We start from the raw sequence: 26,014 nt of genomic DNA on the forward strand, positions 1-26,014 counted from the left end.
GGCTGAAGCAGAATTTCTTAAACCTAAAAGATTTGAGCATCTGGAATAGAGTTTCCAAATTCTTTATCCTCAGGGACAATAGTGACAGATCTTGGCATAACATTCATAAAAGAGGCAAGGTTTCAGTGTTTGGGTCCTATCAGTGGCATTTCTATCTTAGAAGTCAGCTCTGAACTATTCAAGAGCAAAAGGCCCAATCTGATAATTCTTTTTTCCTAGACTTGAAACCAGTTACTCCTGCAGGAACAATCAGGAGGACAATTTTTTCTTCCTCAGAACACTACTGACATTAAGAAAAAAATATCATAGACAAAGTAAATATTCTGAACCTTACTAAACCTTACTAAAAAGACTTTTGCCCATAAAAATATTTTAGATACACATCAAGAGGATGGTATAAATTCTTGAAGGTTAGAAGAGAAATATATAAAGAAAGAGATGACTTTTTTCTCAGTGCTTTAAATATGGACCACATTATCTAAAATTCTCTAGTAATTGCAAGTCCAGAAACATTGTTGAAGTTCAAAAATCTAAGAAAAAGAGATCTGATGTCAGAAGCAAGTTCAGTTCAGTTCAATTTAGTCACTCAGTCGTGTCCGACTCTTTGCACTCCCATGAACCGCAGCACGCCAGTCCTCCCTGTCTATCACCAACTTCCGGAGTTTACCCAAACTCATGTCCATTGAGTTGGTGATGCCATCCAACCATCTCATCCTCTGTCGTCCCCTTCTTCTCCTGCCCTCAATCTTTCCCAGCATCAGGGTCTTTTCAAATGAGTCATCTCTTTGAATCAGGTGGCCAAAATATGGGAGTTTCAGCTTCAACATCAGTCCTTCCAATGAACACCCAGGACTGATCTCCTTTAGGATGGACTGGTTGGATCTCCTTGCAGTCCAAGGGACTCTCAAGAGTCTTCTCCAACACCACAGTTCAAAAGCATCAATTTTTTGGCATTCAGCTTTCTTTATAGTCCAACTCTCACATCCATACATAACCACTGGAAAAACCATAGCCTTGACTAGATGGACCTTTGTTGACAAAGTAATGTTTCTGCTTTTTAATATACTGTCTAGTTTGGTCATAACTTTCCTTCCAAGGAGTAAGCATTTTTTAATTTCATGGCTGCAGTCACCATCTGCAGTGATTCTGGAGCCCCACAAAATAAAGTCTGACACTGTTTCCATCTATTTGCCATGAAGTGATGGGACCAGATGCCACGATCTTAGTTTTCTGAATGTTGAGCTTTAAGCCAACTTTTTCACTCTTCTCTTTCACTTTCATCAAGAGGCTCTTTAGTTCTTCACTTTCTGCCACAAGGGTGGTGTCATCTGCATATCTGAGCTTATTGATGTTTCTCCTGGCAATCTTGATTCCAGCTTGTGCTTCCTCCAGCCCAGCATTTCTCATGATGTACCTGCATATAAGTTAATTAAGTAGGGTGACAATATACAGCCTTGATGTACTCCTTTTCCTATTTGGAAACAGTCTGTGCTTCCATGTCCAGTTCTAACTGTTGCTTCCTGACCTGCATACAAGTTTCTCAAGAGGCAGGTCAGGTGGTCTGGTATTCCCATCTCTTTCAGAATTTTCTACAGTTTATTGTGATCCACACAGTCAAAGACTTTGGGATGGTCAATAAAGCAGAAATAAATGTTTTTCTGGATCTCTCTTGCTTTTTTGATGATGCAGTGGATGTTGGCATATTTGATCTCTGGTTCCTCTGCCTTTTCTAAAACCATCTTGAACATCTGGAATTTTACAGTTCACATATTGCTAAAGCCTGGATTGGAGAATTCTAAGCATTACTTTACTAGCGTGTGAGATGAGAAGCAAGTTAGTGTGACTTAAAAAAGAAACCTCTATCCTTTGACCAGCATACCCTTAAAGTTGCAGATGAAATCCCTTTATCTAACAATTGAGCACACATTCCTGGAACACTAAGTGCAACTAAGTGCTTGCTAGAAAAGTGTCAAGGATGGGAAGGAATTCTGGGTAGGTTAGTACAAAATATTTAAAGTAATATTAGGTGAATTTTGAAATGACGTGGAATGGGAAATTCTTGTATAAATAGGAATTCTTATATCTTTATGTTGCCTTTTTATTTTTTTGTATAGTTCCTGGTGCTCTAGTCTATATTAGTTAATTAGCTACAAATGAGGAAGCCCGTACGTTTGTGAATTTCATCTTAAAGGACACGAGGCCTTTGAGTTCTGTCACTTCATGTACTGTTTTACACCCCTTTTACAGTTTTCTGGGGCAAAAATTTCTTCTTAATAGTGGTTCCAGGGAATGGATTCTTGAAAATGGAAGCATAAGGACTCTAACTGATTCTGGTCTCCTCCCTCACGAATATAGTCCAAACTCCCTTAATGAACATCAGTACAATTTTTAAGCCTGACTGGCTAAGCAAACAAGCAATATTGCTACTATATAATATTTATATAATATAAATTTTAAAATATTCATGGTAAAAATCTTATCCACAAACCATCATTATCCCCATTTATATTTCACTTTCTTGGTATTTCTTATCTGTTTTATGTCTTTTAGATATAGTTTGATATTTTAGGGGTTCTCAGTTTACCCCAGCAAAAGCCATATATAGATGCCTATCTTTGGATATGCATTTCAATGCAACAGTTTTCTGGAGCTAACCATAGCTGTAAATTATCTTCCAATTTTTCTGTAAAGTTTTAAGGAATAAAAGAACTCATCATAAGAGTAAAATCCGTTCAATAGAACAGACATATACAGTAGCAGAATAGAAAATGTATTGACACTTTTATGATGACCATCTCAATGATATTTGAATTCTTTGATAGAATGACTATCATTTTATGGAAAAATAAAAGAACTAGTGAACTCACTTTGATGTCAACCACAAGGAAAGGAAAACACATTATTTGACCACTTTCATTTACTTTTCTTCTAATCTGTAGACTATATCAAATAATGTTAAATTCTAAAAATTGCCTGCATCTCATATCTCTTCTTGTTCCAACTGTATATCCTCACTAGTTTGCACTGTGAAGTGATTCAGTTTTCTACAAAGATTGTGTTGTCATAATATCATTTCATGCACTTAATCATCTTGCTTCATAGAAAAGTTCTGAGATTCAACACAATGGTTTGGGGGAAGTGGGTTTCTCTGAGACTTGTCCTAGGCTTGTTTTGATGAGTTGGCCCCAAACTTGCATCAATCTTAATTACCTATCTTGTCAGAAGAACATATAAGAGAATCCTGGAACAAATAAGAGAGGTGTTTTTCCAGGTATTGCTGGGAGAAGGTGGGGTAGTGGAAGGAAGAAAAAAGAAATGTCTTCTGGAGATGTAATATTCAGTAAAAACAGTATTCTTGGGGGTTTGAACACTACTCTGCCCAGTATAAAAAAGAGAACTGCTGGTCTTGGGAGATGGATACGATCTGTCAGACAATAGGGCCTAATTAACTCACAGACACTGGAAGGATTTTCTTCCAAGCATCTGCTAGCACTTGGTTACTAGAAAGAAGTAGTTAGCAAATGGACTGTTTGTTACTGAGGCAGCACACTTGCCATCAGGTCTATGCCAGGACACACAGAGTTTCCTATTGCACTGCAAAAAAAAAAAAAAAAAGTTACAAACTTAGTGACTCAAGAGACACAGATTTATTATATTATACTTCTGGTTTCAAAAGCCCAAATATTGGCTTCACTGAACTTAATTCGAGGTGTTCACAGGACTGATTCTTTTTGAAGCTTCTGAAGGCAAAATCAATTTCCTTGCATTTTACAGTTTCTAGAGGCCACTTAAATGTCTTGCGATCCCTCCCTTTCATCACTGCAACCTGTGGTCTGGTCCTCACATCTCACTCGGATCATCAGGCATCTTCTTTATAAGGATCTCGTGAGTCCACTGGGCTGAACCTGATAATTCAGCTTAATGACCCCATCTCAAGATCCCTGAATTAATCACATCTGTTAAGTCTCTTTTGTCATGAAGTGTAACATATTCTCAAGTTCAGGGTTTAGGATATTGTATTAATATTAGTTTTCCAAGGGCTGTCTTAACAAAATACCACCAACTGAGTGACTTAAACAACAGAATTTATTTTCTCACAATTCTAGAGTCTAGAAACCTAAGATCAAGGTGCTGCTAGGATTGATTCCTTTCCAGGCCTGTGAGGAAGAGTCTGTTTCATGCCTCTCCTCTAGCTCCTGGTAATTTGTTGGCAATCTGCCATTCCTTGGCATGTAGAAACATTGTACAAGCTTCAGTTTAATATACTATCACTGTAAAATGGGTTTATTATATTGCTATTATGTCATGTCCAGGATATCATGAATTAAAAATGAAACTACGTACCCTGTGGTATCTAAGTCCCACAGTTTTAAGCCAGAACCATGTGCTGTGCCCATGGCTTGTGCTTCACAATGATACATGAGTACCTGTGTTGTGAAAACTTATTGCTTAGGGTCTAGCTTATTGTTATCCTCCCAGGTCAGATGGAACCAGAACTTACTAAGCAGTACCTCTGGCGGTTATCTTGATAACAGGATATAAATGGTATATAATTAGTATATAGAGCAAATTGATTTGGTGAGTTAGGAGACTTAGGAAAAAATAGGAGACTAACTGATATGAGGTGTTATAAACATTATGTTAACCTTTCTGTCACCACTATAAGATGACCTGGAAAGGTCAGTTTTCATTCCAATTCCAGAGAAAGGCAATGCCAAAGAATGTAAAAACTACCATACAATTGAGCTCATTTCACATGCTAGGAAAGTAATGCTCAAAATCCTTCAAGCTAGGCTTCAACAATACATGAACCAAAAACTTGCAGATGTACAAGCTAGATTTAGAAAAAGCAGAGGAACCAGAGATCAAATTGTCAACCTCTGCTGTACCATAGATAAAGCAAGAGAATTCCAGAAAAACATCTTCTTCTGCTTCATTGATTATGCTAAAGCCTTTGACTGTGCAGATTACAGCAAACTCTGGAAAAGTCTGGGAATACCAGACCACCTTACCTGCCTTCTGAGAAACCTCTATGCATGTCATGTTCAAGAAGCAACAGTTAGCACTGGACATGGAACAACGAACTGGTTCAAAACTGGGAGAGGAGTATATCAAGGCTATATATTGTCACCCTACTTATTTAATTTATTTGCATAGTTCATCATACAAAATTTCAGGCTGGCTGATTCACAAACTCGAATTAAGATGGCCAGGAGAAATATCAACAACCTTAGATAAGGAACTAAAGAGCCTCTTGATGAGGGTGAAAAAGGAGAGTGAAAAAACTGCCTTAAAACTCAGCATTCCAAAAACTAAGATCATGTCATCTGGTCCCATCACTTCATGGCAAATAGATGGGGAAACAATGGAAATAGTGGCAGATTTTATTTCCTTGGGCTCCAAAATCACTGCAGACAGTTACTACAGCCATGAAACTAAAAGACAACTTGTAGCTTGAAAGTAAAACTATGAAAAACCTAGACAGTGTATTGAAAAGCAGAGACACCACTTTGCCAACAAAGATCCATCTAGTCAAAGCTATGGTTTTTCCAGTAGTTATGTCTGGATATGATCATTGGACCATAAGGAAGGTTGAATGCCAAAGAATTATAGTCCAACTCTCACATCCATACATGACCACTGGAAAAACCATAACCTTGACTAGATGGACCTTTGACAAAGTAATGCCTCTGCTTTTTAATAAGCTGCCTAGGTTGGTCATAACTTTCCTTTCAAGGACTAAGTGACTTTTAATTTCATGTCTGCAATCACCATCTGCAGTGATTTTGAAGCCCAGAAATATAAAGTCAGCCACGGTTTCCACTGATTCCCCATCTATTTGCCATGAAGTGATGGGACCAGATGCCATGATCTTAGTTTTCTGAGTGTTGAGCTTTAAGCCAACTTTTTCACTCTTTTCTTTCACTTTTATCAAGAGGATCTTTAGTTCTTCTTTACTTTCTGCCATAAGTTCAGTTCAGTCTGTCAGTCGTGTCTTTGCCACTCCATTAATTGCAGCACGCCACACCTCCCTGTCTATCACCAACTCCTGGAGTTCACTCAAACTCATGTCCATAAGTCAGTGATGCCATCCAGCCATCTCATCCTCTGTCGTCCCCTTCTCCTCCTGTCCCCAATCCATCCCAGCATCAGAGTCTTTTCCAATGAGTCAACTCTTCGCATCAGGTGGCCAAAGTACTGGAGTTTCAGGTTTAGCATTAGTCCTTCCAATGAACACCCAGGGCTGATCTCCTTCAGAATGGACTGATTGGATCTCCTTGCAGTCCAAGGGACTCTCAAGAGTCTTTTCCAATACCACAGTTCAAAGCATCAATTCTTCAGTGCTCAGCTTTCTTCACAGTCCAACTTTCACATCCATATGTGACCACTGGGAAAACCATAGCCTTGACTAGATGGACCATTGTTGGCAAAGTAATGTCTCTGCTTTTGAATATGCTATCTAGGTTGGTCATAACTTTCCTTCCAAGGAGTGTCTTTTAATTTCATGGCTGCAATCACCATCTGCAGTGATTTTGGAGCCCCCAAAAATAAAGTCTGACACTGTTTCCACTGTTTCCCCATCTATCTGCCATGAAGTGATGGGACCAGATGCCATGATCTTTGTTTTCTGAATGTTGAGTTTTAAGCCAACTTTTTCACTCTCCTCTTTCACTTTCATCAAGAGGATTTTTAGTTCCTCTTCACTTTCTGCCATAAGGGTGGTGTCATCCTCATATCTCAGGTTATTGATATTTCTCCCGGCAATCTTGATTCCAGCTTGTGCTTCCTCCAGCCTAGCGTTTCTCATGATGAACTCTGAATAAAAGTTAAATAAGCAGGGTGACAATATACCACTAATACCACCTAATAAGTCCACATAATTTTGGCACTTGGGTTTAACTTCTCTGTGGCATGTGAAATCTTCCCAGACCAAGGATCAAACCCGTGACCTCTACATTGGCAGGTGAGTTCCTATCCACCGCACCACTGGGAAGTAGAAAAACCTGTTGTTGTAACATCACCAGGTATCTTGGGGAACAATCTAAAATATCCAAATTTATATAACAACAATAGAGACTGATTATATAAGAAAATATATAAATTTACCTTTGAAAGATAATATATACAGCTATTTCCATCAACAGCTTGAGAAGGTGTTGGATGGTAAGGGAAAAAAAATATAAGAAAACAAGGAAATATAAGGATATCCAGAGTGTTATGATATTGGCTAATGTGCTATTTTAGGAAAACCTAAGCTTTCTTTCAGATAATGTAGGTTCCAATGACTACATAAATCACAGTTATCTTTTGTGCACAAGAGACTATGGAGTTATCTTTATAAGAATTATGATCATACCCTTGAGAAATATATTGCAAAGAAGTATTAACAATATGGCTAAGAGTCACATTAGAATAATAATCTAATAATGAGAGTCCCTTGGACTGCAAAGAGTTCCAACCAGTCCATTCTAAAGGAGATCAGCCCTGGGTGTTCTTTGGAAGGAATGATGCTAAAGCTGAAACTCCAATACTTTGGCCACCTCATGCGAAGAGTTGACTCAGTGGAAAAGACCCTGATGCTGGGAGGGATTAGGGGCAGGAGGAGAGGGGATGACAGAGGATGAGATGGCTGGATGGCATCACCTACTCCATGGACATGAGTTTGAGTGAACTCCAGGAGTTGGTGATGGACAGGGAGGCCTGGCGTGCTGCAATTCATGGGGTCGCAAAGAGTCAGACACAACTGAGCGACTGAACTGAACTGAACTGACTGAATCTCCCAAGAAAGCTTAAAGAATCCTTAAATAATTCTGGTCACATTTTTGAATGGCCAAGACAAAAACATCCAAGATTTATGTGAGAGAGTTCTGACTATGAAATCCCATCCCATTCATGCTTATTTAAGAATTTTTTCACAAATTCTTGCTATTATATCAGGCAAAGTCATAGGAAATTGTACACTTAGTATTTTTCTGAGTAATTTCAATAATTTGGTACATACTTACAAAATGTCTTCTCATGCCAAGGACTGTGTTATTCTGTTCTCACAGGGATGAAGTGGAGTCACTCAGTCGTGTCCAACTCTTTGCGACCCCATGGACTGTAGCCCACCAGGCTCCTCCATCCATGGGATTCTCCAGGCAAGAGTACTGGAGTAGGTTGCCATTTCCTTCTCCAGGAGATCTTCCCAACCCAGGGATTGAACCCAGGTCTCCTGCATTGTAGGCAGATGCTTTACCGTCTGAGCCACCATTGAATTTTACAGGGAATCTCACAGGGAAGTAGTAGTTAAAATTACATTCTTTACATTCTTCCTTAGAAGTGTTGTTGTTCAGTCATCAAATCATGTCTGACTTTGCACAACCCCAGGGACTGAAGCACGCCAGTATTCCCTGTCCCAGATGTGTACAAGCCTATACAGAATTTGTCCTGAAGAAATTTTGCATACCAAGCTTATGATTTATTGACTCAGCTTTGACTGGGCTTCCTTGGTGGCTCAGAGGTAAAGAATTTGCCTTCATTGCAGGAGACTCAGGAGATGTGGGTTCGACCCCTAGATCAGGAAGATCCCCTGGAGAAGGAAATGCAGCCCACTTCAGTATTATGTGCTTCTCTGGTGGCTCAGATGGTAAAGAATCTCCCTGCAATGCAGGAGACCCCTGTTCAATCCCTGCGGGAAGATCCCCTTGAGTAGAAAATGGAACCCACTCCAGTATTCTTGTCTGGAGAATCCCCATAGACAGAGGAGCCTGGCAGGCTACAGGCCATAGGGTCTCAAAGAGTTGAACATGACTGAGCGACTAACACTTTGATTATGTGTTTCCACTTGTTGAATTTGCTTTTGTTGCCTCTGCATTGGGCATCTATTACAATGTCAAGGAACTTGCAATGTATATTTTGTTTTAGGACTTTTATAGCTCAGGTGTTATTCTCAAGTCTTTCTTAAATTTTGAGTTAAGTTTTGTGTATATTGTAAGATAGTCATCCAGTCTGTTTTTTTTTTTTTTTTGGACACATGAGTCTTCAGTTTTCCCAACTCCATATATGAAAAGAACTGCCCTTTCCCCATGTAACTCTTGCCTCCTTTGTTGTAAATTGATTGACTGTATCTGTTTGGGTTTATTTCTGGCTCTCTATTTACATTAATCTATGTGACGACATAGGATGAGATGGCTGGATGGCATCACTGACTCGATGGATGTGAGTCTCAGTGAACTCAAGGAGTTGGTGATGGACAGGGAGGCCTGGCGTGCTGCGATTCATGGGGTCGAAAAGAGTCGGACACGACTGAGCGACCGGTCTGATCTGATCTGATGTGCCTCTTTGTATGGCAATACCATACATTTTTGGTTTGTTGTTATTGTTCAGTCACGAAGTCCTGTCTGACTCTGAACCCTATGACCTGTAGCACACCAGGCTTCCCTGTTCTTCACTATCTCCCAGAGTTTGCTCAAACTCAGGTCCATTGAGTCCATGATGCCATCCAACCATCTCATCCTCTGTCGTCTCCTTTTCCTCTTGTCCACAATCATTCCTAGCGTCAGGATCTTTTCCAGTGAGTCAACACTTTGCATCAGGTGGTGAAAGTATTAGAGCTTCAACTTCAGCATCAGTCCTTCCAGTGAATATTCAGGGTTGGTTTCTTTTAGGATTGACTGTTTTGATCTCCTTCCTGTCCAAAGGACTCTCAAGAGTCTTCTCCAGAACCACAGTTAGGAAGCATCAATTCTTTGGCACTTAGCCTTCTCTATGATACAATTCTCACATCCATACATGACTACTGGAAAAACCATAGCTTTGACTAGACAGACCTATGTTGGCAAAGTGATGTCTTTGCTTTTTGAATACACTAAGTTTTTTGTAGCTTTCCTTCCAAGGAGCAAGCGTCTTTTAATTTCATGGCTGCAGTTACTGTCTGCCATGACTTTGGAGACCAAGAAAATAAAATCTGCCACTGCTTCCACTGTTTCCCCTTCTATTTGCCATGAAGTGATTGGACTGGATGCCATGATCTTAGTTTTTCTAATGTTGAGCTTCAAGTCAACTTTTTCACTCTTCTCTTTCACCCTCATCAAGGGCTCTTTGGTTCCTCTTCACTTTCTGCCATTAGTGTAGTATTATCTGCATATCTGAGATTATTGACATTCCTCTTGGCAATCTTGATTCCAGCTTGTGTTATCCAGGTCGGTTTTTCGCATGCTACACTCTGCATAGAAGTTAAATAAGCAGGCTGACAATAGACAACCTTGTCATACTCTTTTACCAATTTTGAACCAGTTTGTTGTTCCAAGTTTGGTTCTAACTGATGCTTCTTGTCCTGCATATAGGTTTGTCAGAAGACAGTTAAGGTTATCTGGTATTCCTATCTCTTTAAGAATTTTCCACAGATTGTTGTGATCCACACAATCAAAGGCTTTAGTGTAGTCAATGAAGAAGAAGCAGATGTTTTTCTGGAATTCCCTTGCTTTTTTCAGGATCCAATGAATGTTGGCAATTTGATCTCTGGTTCATCTGTTTTTTGTAAACCTGGCTTATACACCTGGAAGTTCTCAGTTCATATACTGTTGAAGCCTATCTTGAAGGATTTTGAATATTGACTTGCTAGCATATGAAATGCAGAGAAGGCAATGGCACCCCACTCCAGTACTCTTGCCTGGAAAATCCCATGGATGGAGGAGCCTGGAAGGCTGCAGTCCATGGGGTCACTGAGGGTCAGACAGGACTGAGCGACTTCACTTTCACTTTTCACTTTCATGCATTGGAGAAGGAAATGGCAACCCACTCCAGCATTCTTGCCTGGAGAATCCTAGGGACAGGGGAGCCTGGTGGGCTGTTGTCTATGGGGTCGCACAGAGTCGGACATGACTGAAGTGACTTAGCAGCAGCATATGAAAAGAGCATGATTATATGGTAGTTTGAACATTCTTTGGCATTGTCCTTCTTTGGGATTGGAATGAAAACTGCCCTTTTCCAGTACTGTGGCCACTACTGATTTCAGTTTATAGTTTTAAACTAGAAAGTGTGATACTTCTACCTTTTTCTTCTATCGCAAGTTTGTTTTGGTGATTTGGGTATTTTTAGGGTTTGATACATTTTGTCACTTCAGTTATTAGTTTTATTTTTACAAAAAGATATCTAAAAAAAGCTGTGACCAAGGCCCAGAAGAAGGATGGCAAGAAGTGCAAGTGCAGCTGCAAGGAGAGCTACTCCGTGTACGTGTACAAGGTGCTGAAGCAAGTCCATCTGGACACCGGCATCTCGTCCAAGGCCATGGGAATCATGAACTCCTTCCTCAACGACACTTTCGAGCGCGTAGCTGGCAAGGCATCGTGCCTGGCGCATTACAACAAGCGCTCGACTATCACACCCAGGGAGATCCAGACTGCCGTGCGCTTGCTGCTACCTGGGGAGCTGGCTAAGCACTCCGTGTCCGAGGGCACTAAGGCTGTCACCAAGTATACCAGCTCCAAGTAAATATAATGTGCCTAGCCACTGTTAACAGAGAAGGCAATGGCACCCCACTCCAGTACTCTTGCCTGGAAAATCCCATGGATTGAGGGCCTGGTGAGCCTGGTGACCTCCATGGGGTCGCTAAGAGTAGGACACGACTGAGTGACTTCACTTTCACTCTCACTTTCAAAGATATCTCACTTGTATTGAGACATTGAATACAAAATAAACCTATTTTGACTTTCAAAAAGTGGCTTTTGCTTAATATGTCCTTCTCATCAGGAACAACAGATAATATAAAACATCATTTATTTTCATAGGAGGCCGCTTTGGTGGAGAGGTAGTTAAGGAATACTGGGTTTTGAAGGGAAATTAAAAAGTGGCACAATATTGGGAAAAGGTGTGACAGGTGGTCAGAAATACCAGAAGATAATTAGCTTACATAGTTTGATTAGTGCCATTAGCATTGATTTAAATATGGTGAGTTTCAGATAATTTGAACTCATTTTTATTATGTGCATTTTTCATTTAAGGGCTCCAATTATAACAAAAATTATATTTAAAAGGAAATTTTTAGTTTTGTTTAGTTTACACTAGAGTTCAGTTCAGTTCAGTTGCTCAGTCATGTCTGACTCTTTGCAACCCCATGGACTGCAGCACACCAAGCCTCCCTATCCATCAGCAACTCCCGGAGTTTACTCAAACTCATGTCTATTGAGTAGGTGATGCCATCCAACCATCTCATCCTCTGGCATTCCCTTCTCTTCCAGCATTCAAACTTTCTCAGCATCAGTTCAGTTCAGTTCAATTCATTTGCTCAGTCGTGTCCAACTCTTTGCGACCCCATGGACTGCAGCACATCAGCCCTCCCTGTCCATCATCAACTCCCAGATTTAACTCAACTCAGGTCCATTGAGTTGGTGATGCCATCTAATCATCTCATCCTCTGTCACCCCTTCTCCTCCTGCCTTCAATCTTTCCCAGCGTTAGGGTATTTTCCAACGAGTCAGTTCTTCACATCAGGTGGCCAAAGTATTGGAGTTTCAGCTTCAGCATCAGTCCTTCCAATGAATATTCAGGACAGATTTCCTTCAGGATGAACTGGTTTGATCTCCTTGCAGTCCAAGGGACTCTCAAGAGTCTTCTCCAACACCACAGTTTAAAAGCATCAATTCTTCAGCACTCAGCTTTCTTTATTGTCCAAATCTCACATACATACATGACTACTGGAAAAACCATAGGTTTGACTAGATGGACCTTTGTTGGCAAAGTAATGTCTCTGCTTTTTAATATGCTAAGGTGGTCATAGCTTTTCTTCCAAAGAGCAAGCATCTGTTAATTTCATGGTTTCAGTCACCATCTACAGTGATTTTGGAGCCAAAGAAAATAGTCTGCCACTGTTTCCCCTCTTTCCCCATCTATTTGCCATGAAGTGATGGGACCAGATGCCATGATCTTCATTTTCTGAATGCTGATTTTTAAGCCAACTTTTTCCACTCTCCTCTTTCACTTTCATCAAGAGGCTCTTTAGTTCTTTTTCAATTTCTGCAGTAAGGGTGGTGTCATCTGCATATTGATATTTCTCCCTGCAATCTTGACTCTAGCTTGTGCTTCATCCAGCCCAGCATTTCTCATGATGTATTCTGCATATCAGTTTGATAATCAGGGTGACAATTTATAGCCTTGATGTACTCCTTTTGCATTTGAAACCAGTCTATTGTTCCGTTTCCAGTTCTAACTGTTGCTTCCTGACCTGCATACAGGTGTCTCATGAGGCAGGTCAGGTGGTCTTGTGTTTCTTTCTCTTTAAGAATTTTCAAGTTTGTTATATTCCACATAGTCACAGGCTTTGGCATAGTCAATAAAGCAGAAATAGATGTTTTTCTGGAACTCTCTTGGTTTTTTGATGATCCAACAGATGTTGGCAATTTCATCTCTGGTTCCTCTGCCTTTTCTAAATCCAGCCTGAACATCTGGAATTTCATGGTTCATGTACTGTTGAAGCCTGGCTTGGAGAATTCTGAGCATTACTTTACTAGTGTGTGAGATGAGTGGACTTGTGCATTCTTTGGCATTGCCTTTCTTTGGGATTGGAATGAAATCTAAACTTTTCTAGTCCTGTGAACACTGCTGAGTTTTCCAGATTTGCTGGCATATTGAACACAGCACTTTCACAGCATCATCTTTCAGGATTTGAAATAGCTCCACTGGAATTCCATCACCTCCACTATCTTTGTTCGTAGTGAGGCTTCCTAAGGTCCACTTGATTTCACATTCCAGGACGTCTGGCTCTAGGTGAGTGATCACACCATTGTGATTATCTTGGTCGTGAAGATCTTTTTTGTACAGTTCTTCTGTGTATCCTTGCCACCTCTTTTTAATATCTTCTGCTTGTGTTAGGTCCATACCATTACTGTCCTTTATTGTGCCCATTTTTGCAGGAAATGTTCTCTTGGTATCTCTAATTTTCTTGAAGAGATCTCTAGTCTTTCCCATTCTATACTTTTCCTCTATTTCTTTGCATTGATCACTGAAAAAGGCTTTCTTATCTCTCCTTGTTATACTTTGGAAGGCTGCATTCAAATGGGTATATCTTTCCTTTTCACCTTTGCCTTTCAATTCTCTTCTCTTCACAGCTATTTGCAAGACCTCCTCAGATGACCATTTTACCTTTTTGGATTTCTTTAACTTGGGGATGGTCTTGATCCCTGCCTCCTATACAATGCCATGAACCTCCATCCATAGTTCATCAGGCACTCTGTCTATCAGATGTAATCCTTTGAATCTATCTCTCATTTCCACTGTATAATCATAATGGATTTGATTTAGGTCATACCTCAATGGTCTAGTGGTTTTCCCTACTTTCTTCAACTTAAGTCTGAATTCAGCAATATAGGTTTCATGATCTGAGCCACAGTCAGCTCCTGGTCTTATTTTTGCTGACTGTATAGAGCTTCTCCATCTTTGACTGCAAAGAATATAATGAATCTGATTTCGGTGTTGACCATCTGGTGATGTCCATGTGTAGTCTTCTCTTGTGCTGTTGAAAGAGGGTGTTTGTTATGACCAGTTCATACTCTTGGCAAAACTCTAATTAGCCTTTGCCCTGCTTCATTCTGTACTCCAAGGCCAAATTTGCCTGTTACGCCAGGTATTTCTTGATTTCTTACTTTTGCATTCCAGTCCCCTATAATGAAAAGGATATTTCGGGGGGGAGTATTAGTTCTGGAAGGTCTTATAGGTCTTCATAGAACCATTCAGCTCTAGTGTCTTCAGCATTACTGTTTGGAGCATAGACTTGGATTACTGTGATACTGAGTGGTTTGCCTTGGAAACAAACAGAGATGTTCTGTCGTTTGTTAGATTGCATCCAAGTACTGAATTTCAGGCTCTTTTGTTGACTATGATGGCTACTCCATTTCTTCTAAGGGATTCTTGCCCACAGTGTACATATAATGACTATCTGAGTTAAATTCACCCATTCCAGTCCATGTTCGCTGATTCCTAAAATGTTGATGTTCACTCTTGCCATCTCCTGTTTGACCGCTTCCAATTTGCCTTGATTCATGGACCTAATATTGCTCTTTGCAGCATTGGACCTTACTTCCATCACCAGTCACATCCACAGCTGGGTGTTGTTTTTGCTTTGAATCTGTCTCTTTATTCTTTCTGGAGTTATTTTCCCACTGATTTCCAATAGCATATTTGGCATGTACTGACCTGGGTGTTCATCTTTCAGTGTTTTATGTTTTTGCCTTTTCATTCTGTTCATGGGGTTCTCAAGGCAAGATTACTGAAGGGGTTTGCCATTCCTTCTCTAGCGGACCATGTTTTCTCAAAAGTCTCCACCATGACCCATCCATCTTGGGTGACCCTACATGGCATGGTGCTGGGGACCAGCCCCAGCTGATCCAGGGTATTCGAAGGAGAGACGGCCTAGGCGACTATTTATATGCTAATTAGAGATATAGAGAACAATAGAATGAGGATAGCTCAGTAGGAAAATTCAGTGGAGAAAAGAAGCTGAGTAGCTTGGTTTACGCGGGAGACCAATAAAACTTCAAGACAAGAAGTTTGCACCACTTACGTAGGCCGCAGGCGCCCTCTCGAATAGCAGAAGGTGCCTCACCCTAGACACCTTCTCGAGTGGGTCTTAGAAGCCCAGGCATAACTAGTAAGCGTGGTGGGTTCCGCGCTCCAGATGGAGACTCAGCTGGAAGTTAAAGGGAGGAATGACATGGGGAGACCAAGCGCTGGTGAACAAGGCCCGTAGCTTTATTTTTAACAGGGGCTTTTATACCCTAAGTTACACATAGAGGATAATAGGGGATGCAAAGTCAGCAGTCTTTGATTCTTATCAAAAACCAGGGTTTCTTTCCTGCAAATTTATCGTATACAAATGGTTTAGGTGATTTACATCATCTTCTGGCCAGAAGGCCTACTAACATTTTATGACTCTTGACAAGGACTTATCAACAAAGACTTATTTTCTCTAAGAGTAATTATTTTAAGGTTTGGCACCATCTTCCAAAGATAAAATTGCATTCCTATAGGGCGGATGTGTAATGGGTTTACAACAAAGAAAGAATTTATTACCTTAAGGGTCTAAAGTTACTAACACCAAGGCCACTACTTATTTTTTACTATATACCAACTATTAATTAATACACATTCAAGGATACAATTCAGGGGATGTGAAAACTTGGCAACAAGCATTGACTCATCAATGAAATCCTTTACTAGTTTATTCTGACAGTTTTTAACTCTCTGAGAGGCTCTAAGCTATTTGAATATCTTAAGCTTCCCGTGCCTCTGGAGGCTAGGAGACTGTAAACAATCGTATGCATAGCTGCAGGAGTCCGGGTAAACTTGTCAGGCGAGTTAGAGAGCCATCTGAGGGGTTTGGATTTAAACACTCCTAATTGCCCAGGAACTTTATTAATTGGAGCTGTAAGTTAACTCTTTGACAGAGAGAGAGAGATGGTGGTAGGGGACAGCCCCCAGTAAAGTCAGAGGTGAGAGCACAAAGCAATAAAGTAGGCAGACTCTGGTTTTTTGGGGGAAAATGCTTGAGAATATCCGGGGGGACTCCTGAGGCTCGATCCCGCCTTTGCGTATGCCGAGCCTCCTTCCTCATGACCTTTGTCATGAGCAGAATGCCTCACCGGCTCCCCGCAGCATGGCTCATAGTTTCATTAACACAGGCTGTGGTCCATGTGATCAAATTGGTTAGTTTTCTGTGATTGTGGTTTTCAGTATGTCTGCCCTCTGATAGAGAAGGATAAGAGACTTATGGAAGCTCCCTCACTGGAGAGACTGACTGAGGGGGGAACTGGGTCTTACACTAGAGTAGCTCAGAAATTTTCTACTTGATGGTGAAATGATTTCTCCATGTGCTCAAATACTAAAACAGCAGCCTTATTCATTACATGAATTGAAAAATGTGCTCATATGGCAATGTACTTGGAGTTCAGTCCTAGCATATAAATTACTTAAAATGTGTCTTCAATGCCCAAAGTTGTATCTTATAAGAATAATATCTCAGAGGAGAATTTTCCCTGCTTACCTGGCAATCTATGAACGAGCATTGAAGATAGTATCAAAATCTTAAATATCAATAGTGTAACCTGTCTTTGGCACAGATATTGACCTATTCATGTGTAACTCAGGCATTCTATGAAACTAATTAGCTTCAACCAGGTTGGTAGCTCAATTCTGAGGGGAGGTTGGCAGGGGGATTATTGGCTGGTAATTTGAAAATACAAAGATGAAGCAGGGATAATAAGAATAACAAACTTTTCGCAGTCATTATAACATTTGATTGCTTTTATTCATAGAATTAAACTAATCTACACATAATAACATAAATTTAGGCTACTCAATTGGTATTAAGAGTAGCCTTTTAATGAAGAAACGTCCCGTAGCTCGAGCAAATTTTGAAGTCATGAGCTTCTTCCAAATTGTTAATAATAAACCTCCTGTGAAAATCAAAACATTTATGTTTCCAGTTAGTAAAATTATGAATGCAACTTTGAAATCTAAAAATATACAAAATAAGATAAAAATCCTAATTACAGGATTTGTAATATATTAGTAACACTGTCTGACCATTAGGCTTGTCAAAGGATACAGGGAAATGCATTGTGTTGGACAATCTAACAGCATAAAAGAAGGGCTATTTCTCTTCTGCTCATTTGGCAGCATATATAATAAATGATGAGCTGTTTCCCTTATTTGAGAATGAGATGTATTCAAAAAATTCTCACACAATGTAATAACCACAATATTTTATGGAATAAGTTAAGCACAAATTGTTGAGACCCATCATAACTCCTTTCTTACTCTTGTTTGTACTGTTTTGTTTCTAGAATGAACCTTTTCCTGCGAGGGAGGAGACCTGGTTGCTGTTCAACTGTCCCTAAAACTAAGTGATATTTGCAACTTAGCTTCCCTGATCCTTAGGATTAATCCATGAAAAAATGGGCTGGTACTGAAGAGACTCCACAGTTCTAATCCTAAATGATTGAGATTTAAATGTGTAAGATTCACTAGTTCATCAAAACTTTCATATTTTCAACGCAGGTTATATTAGATAGTGAAGAAAAATGAAAACCTCAAAAACTGAATTTAAACAAGCTGTAGTTTAAGTTTGCTTCAGCTACTTACAAAGTATATCATTTTGGACATGTTATTTAATGTCAAATGAACTTTTTCTTTAAAAATGTAAACAATGTTATGAAATTCATACTGTACCTAAGGACAACAAATAAAATGATGTGTGAAGACAGAAAGCTTAATATCCATTATTTAACTGATGCTCAAAAATTTTATATAACTGTCTGTCTGCACCCAGTCTTCCTACTTCCAGCCCAACCATCTCTGTTTCTTATCTTCTCTGTCTTGGTGGATGAGCACACTTTGCACTAGGGAGAATGACACAACAATAATGAAGAGCCAGATTTTCACAGACTAGCAATTTTGAATCCTAAGCAAGAATCCAGAATATCTTGGGGGTAGCAATAGGAATTTTAGGAAGAGACATATAAAAGTGTCGATTTTAAAACTGTCACTATTTCAGAAGCTACATGATATGTGAGGTCCTGGAAGGGTAGTTTTCAGTAACTGTCGTAATATTACTCAATATATCTATAATATAGCAGATAATCATTCCTGTTTAACAAGTTATTAAATATATTTTGTTCTCAAATGACTTTGGTTCACTTAGGCTTCATGGATCGTATAACTCATAATCATACCTGTGCTTTTGTTTATTTTTGTAGTGAGTTTTGCTACAGTAATCAATGCTTTTTCCCGTCTGCTGAAGTTACTCATGAGAACATTGCGATCCTGATCTGTGAGTAGCCTGTGTGGGAAACCCACTAGGAATTCTGCTGAACTTTGAAAGTATGGGCGATATAATGCTGCCTCAAAAAATTCTGCGGCCAGTAGAAAGTCCATGGTGAAGTCTCGTTCAGTTTCAGAAGAATAGAATGAGCTAAAGGAAGGACACAAAGTTAGCTGCATGAGTGACAAAATACTTCATTTAAACGCAAATTAAACTCTAAATGTGTCTTTTCTCCCATGTTCCTTAGGAATTTTATGCTATTTATTAAATAGTTGCCTGAACTGAACCTACAGTTTCATTATATTGTAATTAATCCTCACACTATCTTCTACATTGTGCCTACATTAGCTGAAGAATCTAAGTGAAAGTGAAGTCACTCGGTAATGTTCGAGTCTTTGCTACCCCAAAGACTGTAGCCTACCAGGCTCCTTCCTCCATGGGATTTTCCAGGCAAGGTTACTGGAGTGGGTTGCCACTTCCTTCTCCAGGGGATCTTTCCCACCCAGCGGGTGAACCCTCGTCTCCTGGATACAGGAAGATGTTTTACCCTCTGAGCCACAGGGAAGAATCTATTACATAGCAGCAGAGACAGCAAAACTTTGAATCACAACTTTAAAAAAATTGTAGCATCTTAACCAACTCTTACTTCCACTAGATTTACTCTTGGTGCTTTCTCGTTGTGTTTCTCCTATATCTAATTTCTGTGCCACTAATGTCTAACGTCACTTGTTTTCCACAAACACAGTTCAGGGGCTGGATACTATAAGCCAGTATAAAAGATAGGTTATCTAATAGCAATTTCTGAAAATCCTTCAACAACATACATCATTGACTCATGTTTATTGTGTGTATATGCTTATATGCTGCTACTGCTAAGTCACTTCAGTCGTGTTCGACTCTGTGCGACCCCAAAGACAGCAACCCACCAGGCTCCTCTGTCCCTGGGATTCTCCAGGCAAGAACACGGGAGTGGGTTGCCATTTCCTTCTCCAATGCATGAAAGTGAAAAGTGAAAATAAAGTTGCTCAGCCGTGTCTTGACTCTTAGCGACCCCATGGACTGCAGCCTACCAGGCTCCTCCATCCATGGGATTTTCCAGGCAAGATTACCAGAGTTGGGTGCCATTGCCTTCTCTGATAATTGTTCCTAATTCCTAGGAAATAAGAAGTGGACTAGAAATTTGCCATAGTAATCAAATCACCTTCTTGAATAGGACATAACAGGGACCAAGGCCAGGGGACAAACAAACAACAGATGGTTTCTCTTGAGTTCATTTAATTTAAAGACTTAAATGGCATGCTCAATTCTCTCTTGCAGAAAACAACCATAAAAACTGAATAAAATATTAAAAACATGTTCTATGATGTCAGAGTGGACAACAATACTGAGAAATCATGAATTCAAAATTTAAGAAAAAAGGTATGATATTTTGAAAATTTACATGTTGAAGTTCATATTAAAGAGGAAGAGAGATTAGAGTGCAGATTCTCTCTCTCTCTTCTCCATGTGAAGCCACAGATGCTATGATGCAAGAAGGCAGTCATCTGCAAGCCAGAAAGAGGGCCCTCAGCTGAAGCTGACCATGCTGGCACCCTAGTTCTGAACTTGCAGCCTCCAGAACTGTGAGAAAATAAATTTCTGTGATGTAAACCAACTAATTTATAGTATTTGCTGATGGCAGCCCAAGTTCCTAATAAGAAGGGAAGACTCAAGGCAATGATTGATTTTGAGAGGTATTGCTCTAATGTTGACATGATGAGAAGAGTCTTTGATAATATTGTAGAGTGAGAGAAGAAACATCACAGTTAGTGATGAACTATTAATAAATAGGACTCTACACACACAGAGAAACATACAAAAAAAAATCCAAGCCATTGAAAATCACTGGGTAGGTTTTTTCTTTAAAACCAGAAAAAGAATTAAATATTAAAGGAAAACAATTAAGAAATTGGTCTACACTGAAAACTTTTCAAATTAAGGAGACATCATTGAAAGAGTGAACTGACAAGTATAAACTAAGAAAAGCTACATTCAAGATATGTGATATGTGACTCTTAGATGAACTGCAAATAAAAATGGAAAAACTGTTTCCTGATATTATGGAAAATATGAGCAATGAACATTTGAGGCAACCAAAACTTAAACATTATGTTTTACTATGCCAGAAAAAAAAAACAAACAGAGTTTAGTTACATCACATAAAGCAATTGTCTTACACATCACTGAACATCGGTTTTGCCACATCAATGGCAGCTTGATGGGCTGCCCACATCTTAAAGATCGCTGTGTCCTCATCTGTGTCATACTGAGGAATACCGCTGGTAGTGGAAACTATCTTTCTGGACAGCAGATACTGCAGAATGAATAAGATCTATGTCATTAAAAGATTCTAAAGTAAATTAAAATACATTTAATTACCAGTATCATGAATTCCTGAGAAAGAACATGTGACATCCTCATCTAGCTGATTGTTTAGAAGTGAAGTTTATTTTCAGAATAGATTTTAACACTTAAAGATGTCATTTAACTTTGTTTGCTTTGTAGAAAGATTTATGCTGTTCTATTTGCCAAGGCAAACATAATTTGGTGATTATTACCTGAATTCTATTGAAAAATGTTTTTATAAATACAATTATGCCAATTTGCTATTAACCATTAGGAACACTTCAGGATACTAAGTAGAACGATTACAGGGGGAAGGGACAAAACTCTAACATAATTTCAAATAATTATAAATGTGAAGTTTAGTCTATTTTTAAATCATAAATCCCAACAGAAGAACTTCATTCAGTGTTTTCATTCATTCCATTCATAAAAATATCATTGCATTCTTTTACCTTATAAAACCTGTTGGCTATATCCATAATTTGTGGATGCGCTGCACGGCATTCCTCAATTGAGTAACAGAAGTTAGATCTGTACTCCTCTCGAGATAGTAACTCTACCTCATATGGCAAACTACCCAAAAACTCAGATTCAATTGCAGCAAGGAAATACATCATAACCACATAGTAGCTAATGCCTGTAAAAAAATAAGATGGAGACATCTGGAGCCATTAACTATATATACAAAGTAGGAGTTAACCAAATGACTAACGCTTAATCTATATTATTTATCTTCTTTATTCTCTGAACTATCATGTTGAATTTGTTGGCTCTAGGAGATGCATATGATTATGAGAACTTAGGGTTAAACACAGTCAGGAAAGTTTCTATTAGGGGCACATTCTGGGTGCAGAAAGTTGTATATGAATTTACTTCAGTTCAGTTCAGTTCACTTGCTCAGTCATGTCCGACTCTTTGCGACCCCATGAATTGCAGCACGCCAGGCCTCCCTGTCCATCACCAACTCCCAGAGTTCACTCAGACTCACGTCCAGAGAGTCAGTGATGCCATCCAGCCATCTCACCCTCTGTCGTCCCCTTCTCCTCCTGCCCTCAATCCCTCCCAGCATCAGAGTCTTTTCCAATGAGTCAACTCTTCGCATGAGGTGGCCAAAGGACTGGAGTTTCAGCTTTAGCATCATTCCTTCCAAAGAACTCCCAGGGCTGATCTCCTTTAGAATGGACTGGTTGGATCTCCTTGCAGTCCAAGGGACTCTCAAGAGTCTTCTCCAACACCACAGTTCAGAAGCATCAATTCTTCGGCGCTCAGCCTTCTTCACAGTCCAGTTTCTATCTAAAATGAACAGTGGCTTCCCAGGTGGTGCAGTGACAAAGGATCCGCCTGCAAATGCAGGAGATGGCAAGAGATGGGGATTCAATCCCTGGATCAGGCAGATCCCCTGGAGTAGGAAATGGAAATCCGTTCCAGTATTCTTGCTTGAACAGAGAAGCCTGCTGGGCTACAGTCCATGAGGTCTCAAAGAGTTGGACACTACTGAGCGTATGTCCACATGTCTGACACAAAATGATAATGTGCTATACATCATTAATTTAAATATCACCATAGCAGATTTATCATTCATGTTTTTTTTTTTTTAATTGATCATTTCCTGGGAGATTGCACAGAAAATTGTATATGTTTACAAAGGAAATATCGAGATTTAACCCAACTTAGCCTATCCTATAGAAAAGCAGAGGTAGCAAGGCCCACAACCACAGATCAATAAAGAAGCATGGTGAAATATAACACTTACCTCCCCAGCCACTGTTGATAGATATGCAGCTAGAGATTCCAGACTCATAAGCACAGCGCGAACTATTGGGAGGCTCTGCAAATCTATCTACAGAGTAAACAGAGTAGGTGAAAAGAGTTAAACCTTGAATAGAAAGTCATAAGAGAGGAAAAGACTCATATGCTCCCCCCCAAAGAGTAAGAAGAGGGTTATGCCTGTTAATGATATGGTCCATTCATATGAATAGCATTTCACTCACTTTGAGAGCTCAAAGCTTCTTAGAAATTCCAGCCTGTACATACCCTTTCTTGAATTTTTTTCTATTTTTTTATTTTTCTTTATTATTTTCTTTATACCATATTTATCTTCTTTACCAACTCCTTCTTGACTAAGCTGGACCTGCAGAGTGTTTCACAAGGCAGTCTCTGTGGGTCCTTCTTTTCTTCCTAAATCAATCAAGACTTCATTGCAATAATTCAAATGTGCAAAGGTTTTTTTTTTTTTTTTTCCTATATGAAAGCACCACTTTCTAGTCCTTGGTTCATTCCAGACTCCATCTAGTAACATCCAAAGAAGACAATTTAAAAAAGAATTTCATGAGAATGGGAAGCTGATTCAGTTCCAGAATCTCAATAATAAGATAATTGATTGAAGAAGTAGTGAGAGCAAAATACAGATGCAGAAATTCACCCCAATTGAGGCAGAAAAGAGAGAAGCTTTCTCCCTTTCTCAGAGAGGATGCTGAGTTTTGAACATCACACTTGACTCCCCATCCTACTTGTTTAAGTGCAGGAAGAGCGTGCTGCATTCTGGACCAGTTCTTCCCTGTTTTCAGCCCTTTTTTTCTGCTTGAACCTAACAACTAACAGGAAAGAGACTGTGCAGTGAGGGCCATATCTTATTACTCTTTCCACTAATATTTATGAGGCAAAGCCCAGGCTTTTAAGGGAAAATATGTTCCTTACCTTAGTTTGTGTGAAACCTCACTTTGGATTTCATAGCTAAAAGAAATTCTGTCTTATTTCCTATAATAAGCTTACCCCATGAAACAGAGATATTTATAGTATCACATTTATCTGAGTAGCCTGTCAGGCTTTGTAAAAAACAAGATTTTTTTCATCTAGAAGGGGACATTTCTTCTTCAAACAATAAGCTTTTTCAGTTTACAGGAATTTATTTTAAAAGCTGCAGGAATTTATGTTTAAACCAGAAAGTCTGTAAAATGTAAAACAAAGGTGTGACAAATAACTTTACTAATTAAGAGAAGTATTTGATTAGGTATTACGAAAGTCTGAGTACTTAAACGATTATATTGACTGCATTGGTTATATTGACTGATTGCATGAGCATTCAGACAGTAACACTTAAATAGATTAGCTGTAATGCCACTCCTAGCATCAAAGAAAGAGAAAAGCAATTTTCCTTGGGAATAATTCAAATGTACATACCTGTTTTAAATAGCCTTCCGTATAATAAAGTCAATGCCCAAAACACATTGCCTGTATTGTTTTTTCCAAATGAAGCAAAATATTTGTTTGATTCTGTTATAAGGATCTTAAATATTCTTAGTCGATCCATATATTTCCAGGGATCAACAATTATCTTGTTATTCTGCACTGGAAATTCTGCTATGTCTCCATCAATTTGGTCCCAAAAAGGTGGGTAGTTGTCATTTTCATGGGTGGTTGACCCTGGATCTGGGGCCAATCCCACAGAAGAAAAGCTCAGGAAGAGAAAAATGGGGATCACCAAAGAAGACCACATCCTCTCACTGCCTGTTGTACTTAAGCATAAGTCTCAAACAAAAGCAAGTTATATAGCAGACGGGAGGAAGTCCTTGGGCCAACTAGAGAATTATGAATACCTGAGCAGGTTCAACTAGAATCTGAATTAATGAGCAAATAAATGAGCATCTGCCAATATAGATTTAGTGATTAAAACTGTTAGAGGCTGTTACAAAACACTTCAAATAGATCATTTGCACAGATTATGTTTTGCTGATAGACAATTATTTCCTGTGGCTTAAATTACCTAAACATTGTCAGTTTTCCTAAAACATTGTATTAAATTTAACCCAAATTCTTTCATTGTTTTCCAGTTTTATTGAAAAACAACTGGCATACATCATTGCCTAAATTTAAGCATACAGCATTACAGTTTGATTTACATATATTGTAAAATGATTATCACAATAGTTTCAGCCATCATCCATCCTCCCACCTAAATACAATAAAAAGAAAAGGAAGACAAAAAGGGAAAACACTTTTCTTGTGATGAGAACTGTTAAGATTTACTGTCTTCACAATTTTTAAATATATTATATAGCAGTGTTAGCTATAGTTATCTTGAACATTACATCCCTAGTACTTATCTTGTAACTGGAAGTTTGTACTTTCTGTCCAGTTTCCTTCTGTTCTCTATCCTCCTAACTGCCTCTTCTGGTAACCACAAGTATTAGCTCTTTTTCTACAGTTGGTCAGTTCAGTTGCTATCATATCCAACTCTTTCCAACCCCATGAACTGCAGTACGCCAGGCTTCCATGTCCATCACCAACTCCTGGAGCTTGCTCAAACTCATGTCCATTGAGTTGGGGATGCCATCCAGCAACCTTATCTTCTGTCATCCCCTTCTCCTCCTGCCTTCAATCTTTCCCAGCATCAGGGTCTTTTCCAATGAGTCAGTTCTTTACATCAGGTGGCCAGAGTATTGGAGTTTCAGCTTCAGCATCAGTCCTTCCAATGAACACCCAGGACTGATCTCCTTTGGGATTGACTGGTTTGATTTCCTTTCAGTCTAAGGGACTCTCAAGAGTCTTCTCCAACACCACAGTTCAAAAGCATCAATTCTTTGATGCTAAGCCTTGTTTATGGTCCAATTCTCACATCCATACATGACTGCTGGAAAAACCATAGCTTTGACTAGGTGGACCTTTGTTGGGGAAGTAATGTCTCTGCTTTTTGATATGCTGTCTAAGTTGGTCATAGCTTTTCTTTCAAGGAGCAAGTGTCTTTTATTCATGGCTTCAGTCACCATCTGCAGTGATTTTGGAGCCCCAAATATAAAGTCTGTCACTATTTTCATTGTTTCCTCATCTATTTGC

General features: G+C 39.3%; 1 protein-coding gene and 1 long non-coding RNA gene across 2 annotated transcripts in view; one reads left to right on the forward strand and one right to left on the reverse strand.

Moving 5' to 3' along the window:
* The window catches only part of LOC113898405, a 100,872-nt gene extending 82,641 nt beyond the window's left edge, over positions 1 to 18,231 (forward strand). Inside the window, exon 3 of the long non-coding RNA XR_003512636.1 lies at positions 17,820 to 18,231. This is a non-coding gene — a long non-coding RNA (uncharacterized LOC113898405). The remainder of the gene's footprint in view (positions 1 to 17,819) is intronic.
* Positions 18,232 to 18,672: 441 nt separating this feature from the next.
* LOC113898720 (protein LEG1 homolog) lies at positions 18,673 to 24,677 on the reverse strand. Its single transcript, XM_027552130.1, has 5 exons — positions 24,362 to 24,677; positions 22,935 to 23,021; positions 21,634 to 21,818; positions 21,013 to 21,149; positions 18,673 to 18,946 (listed from the first exon to the last, which is right to left on the reverse strand). The coding sequence occupies exons 1-5, from the start codon at positions 24,675 to 24,677 to the stop codon at positions 18,673 to 18,675; spliced, it is 999 nt and encodes a 332-aa protein (XP_027407931.1).
* Positions 24,678 to 26,014: the final 1,337 nt, after the last annotated feature.

The sequence above is a fragment of the Bos indicus x Bos taurus genome, chromosome 9, assembly GCF_003369695.1.
Source record: "Bos indicus x Bos taurus breed Angus x Brahman F1 hybrid chromosome 9, Bos_hybrid_MaternalHap_v2.0, whole genome shotgun sequence".
In the NCBI taxonomy this organism is placed as follows: Eukaryota; Metazoa; Chordata; class Mammalia; order Artiodactyla; family Bovidae; genus Bos; species Bos indicus x Bos taurus.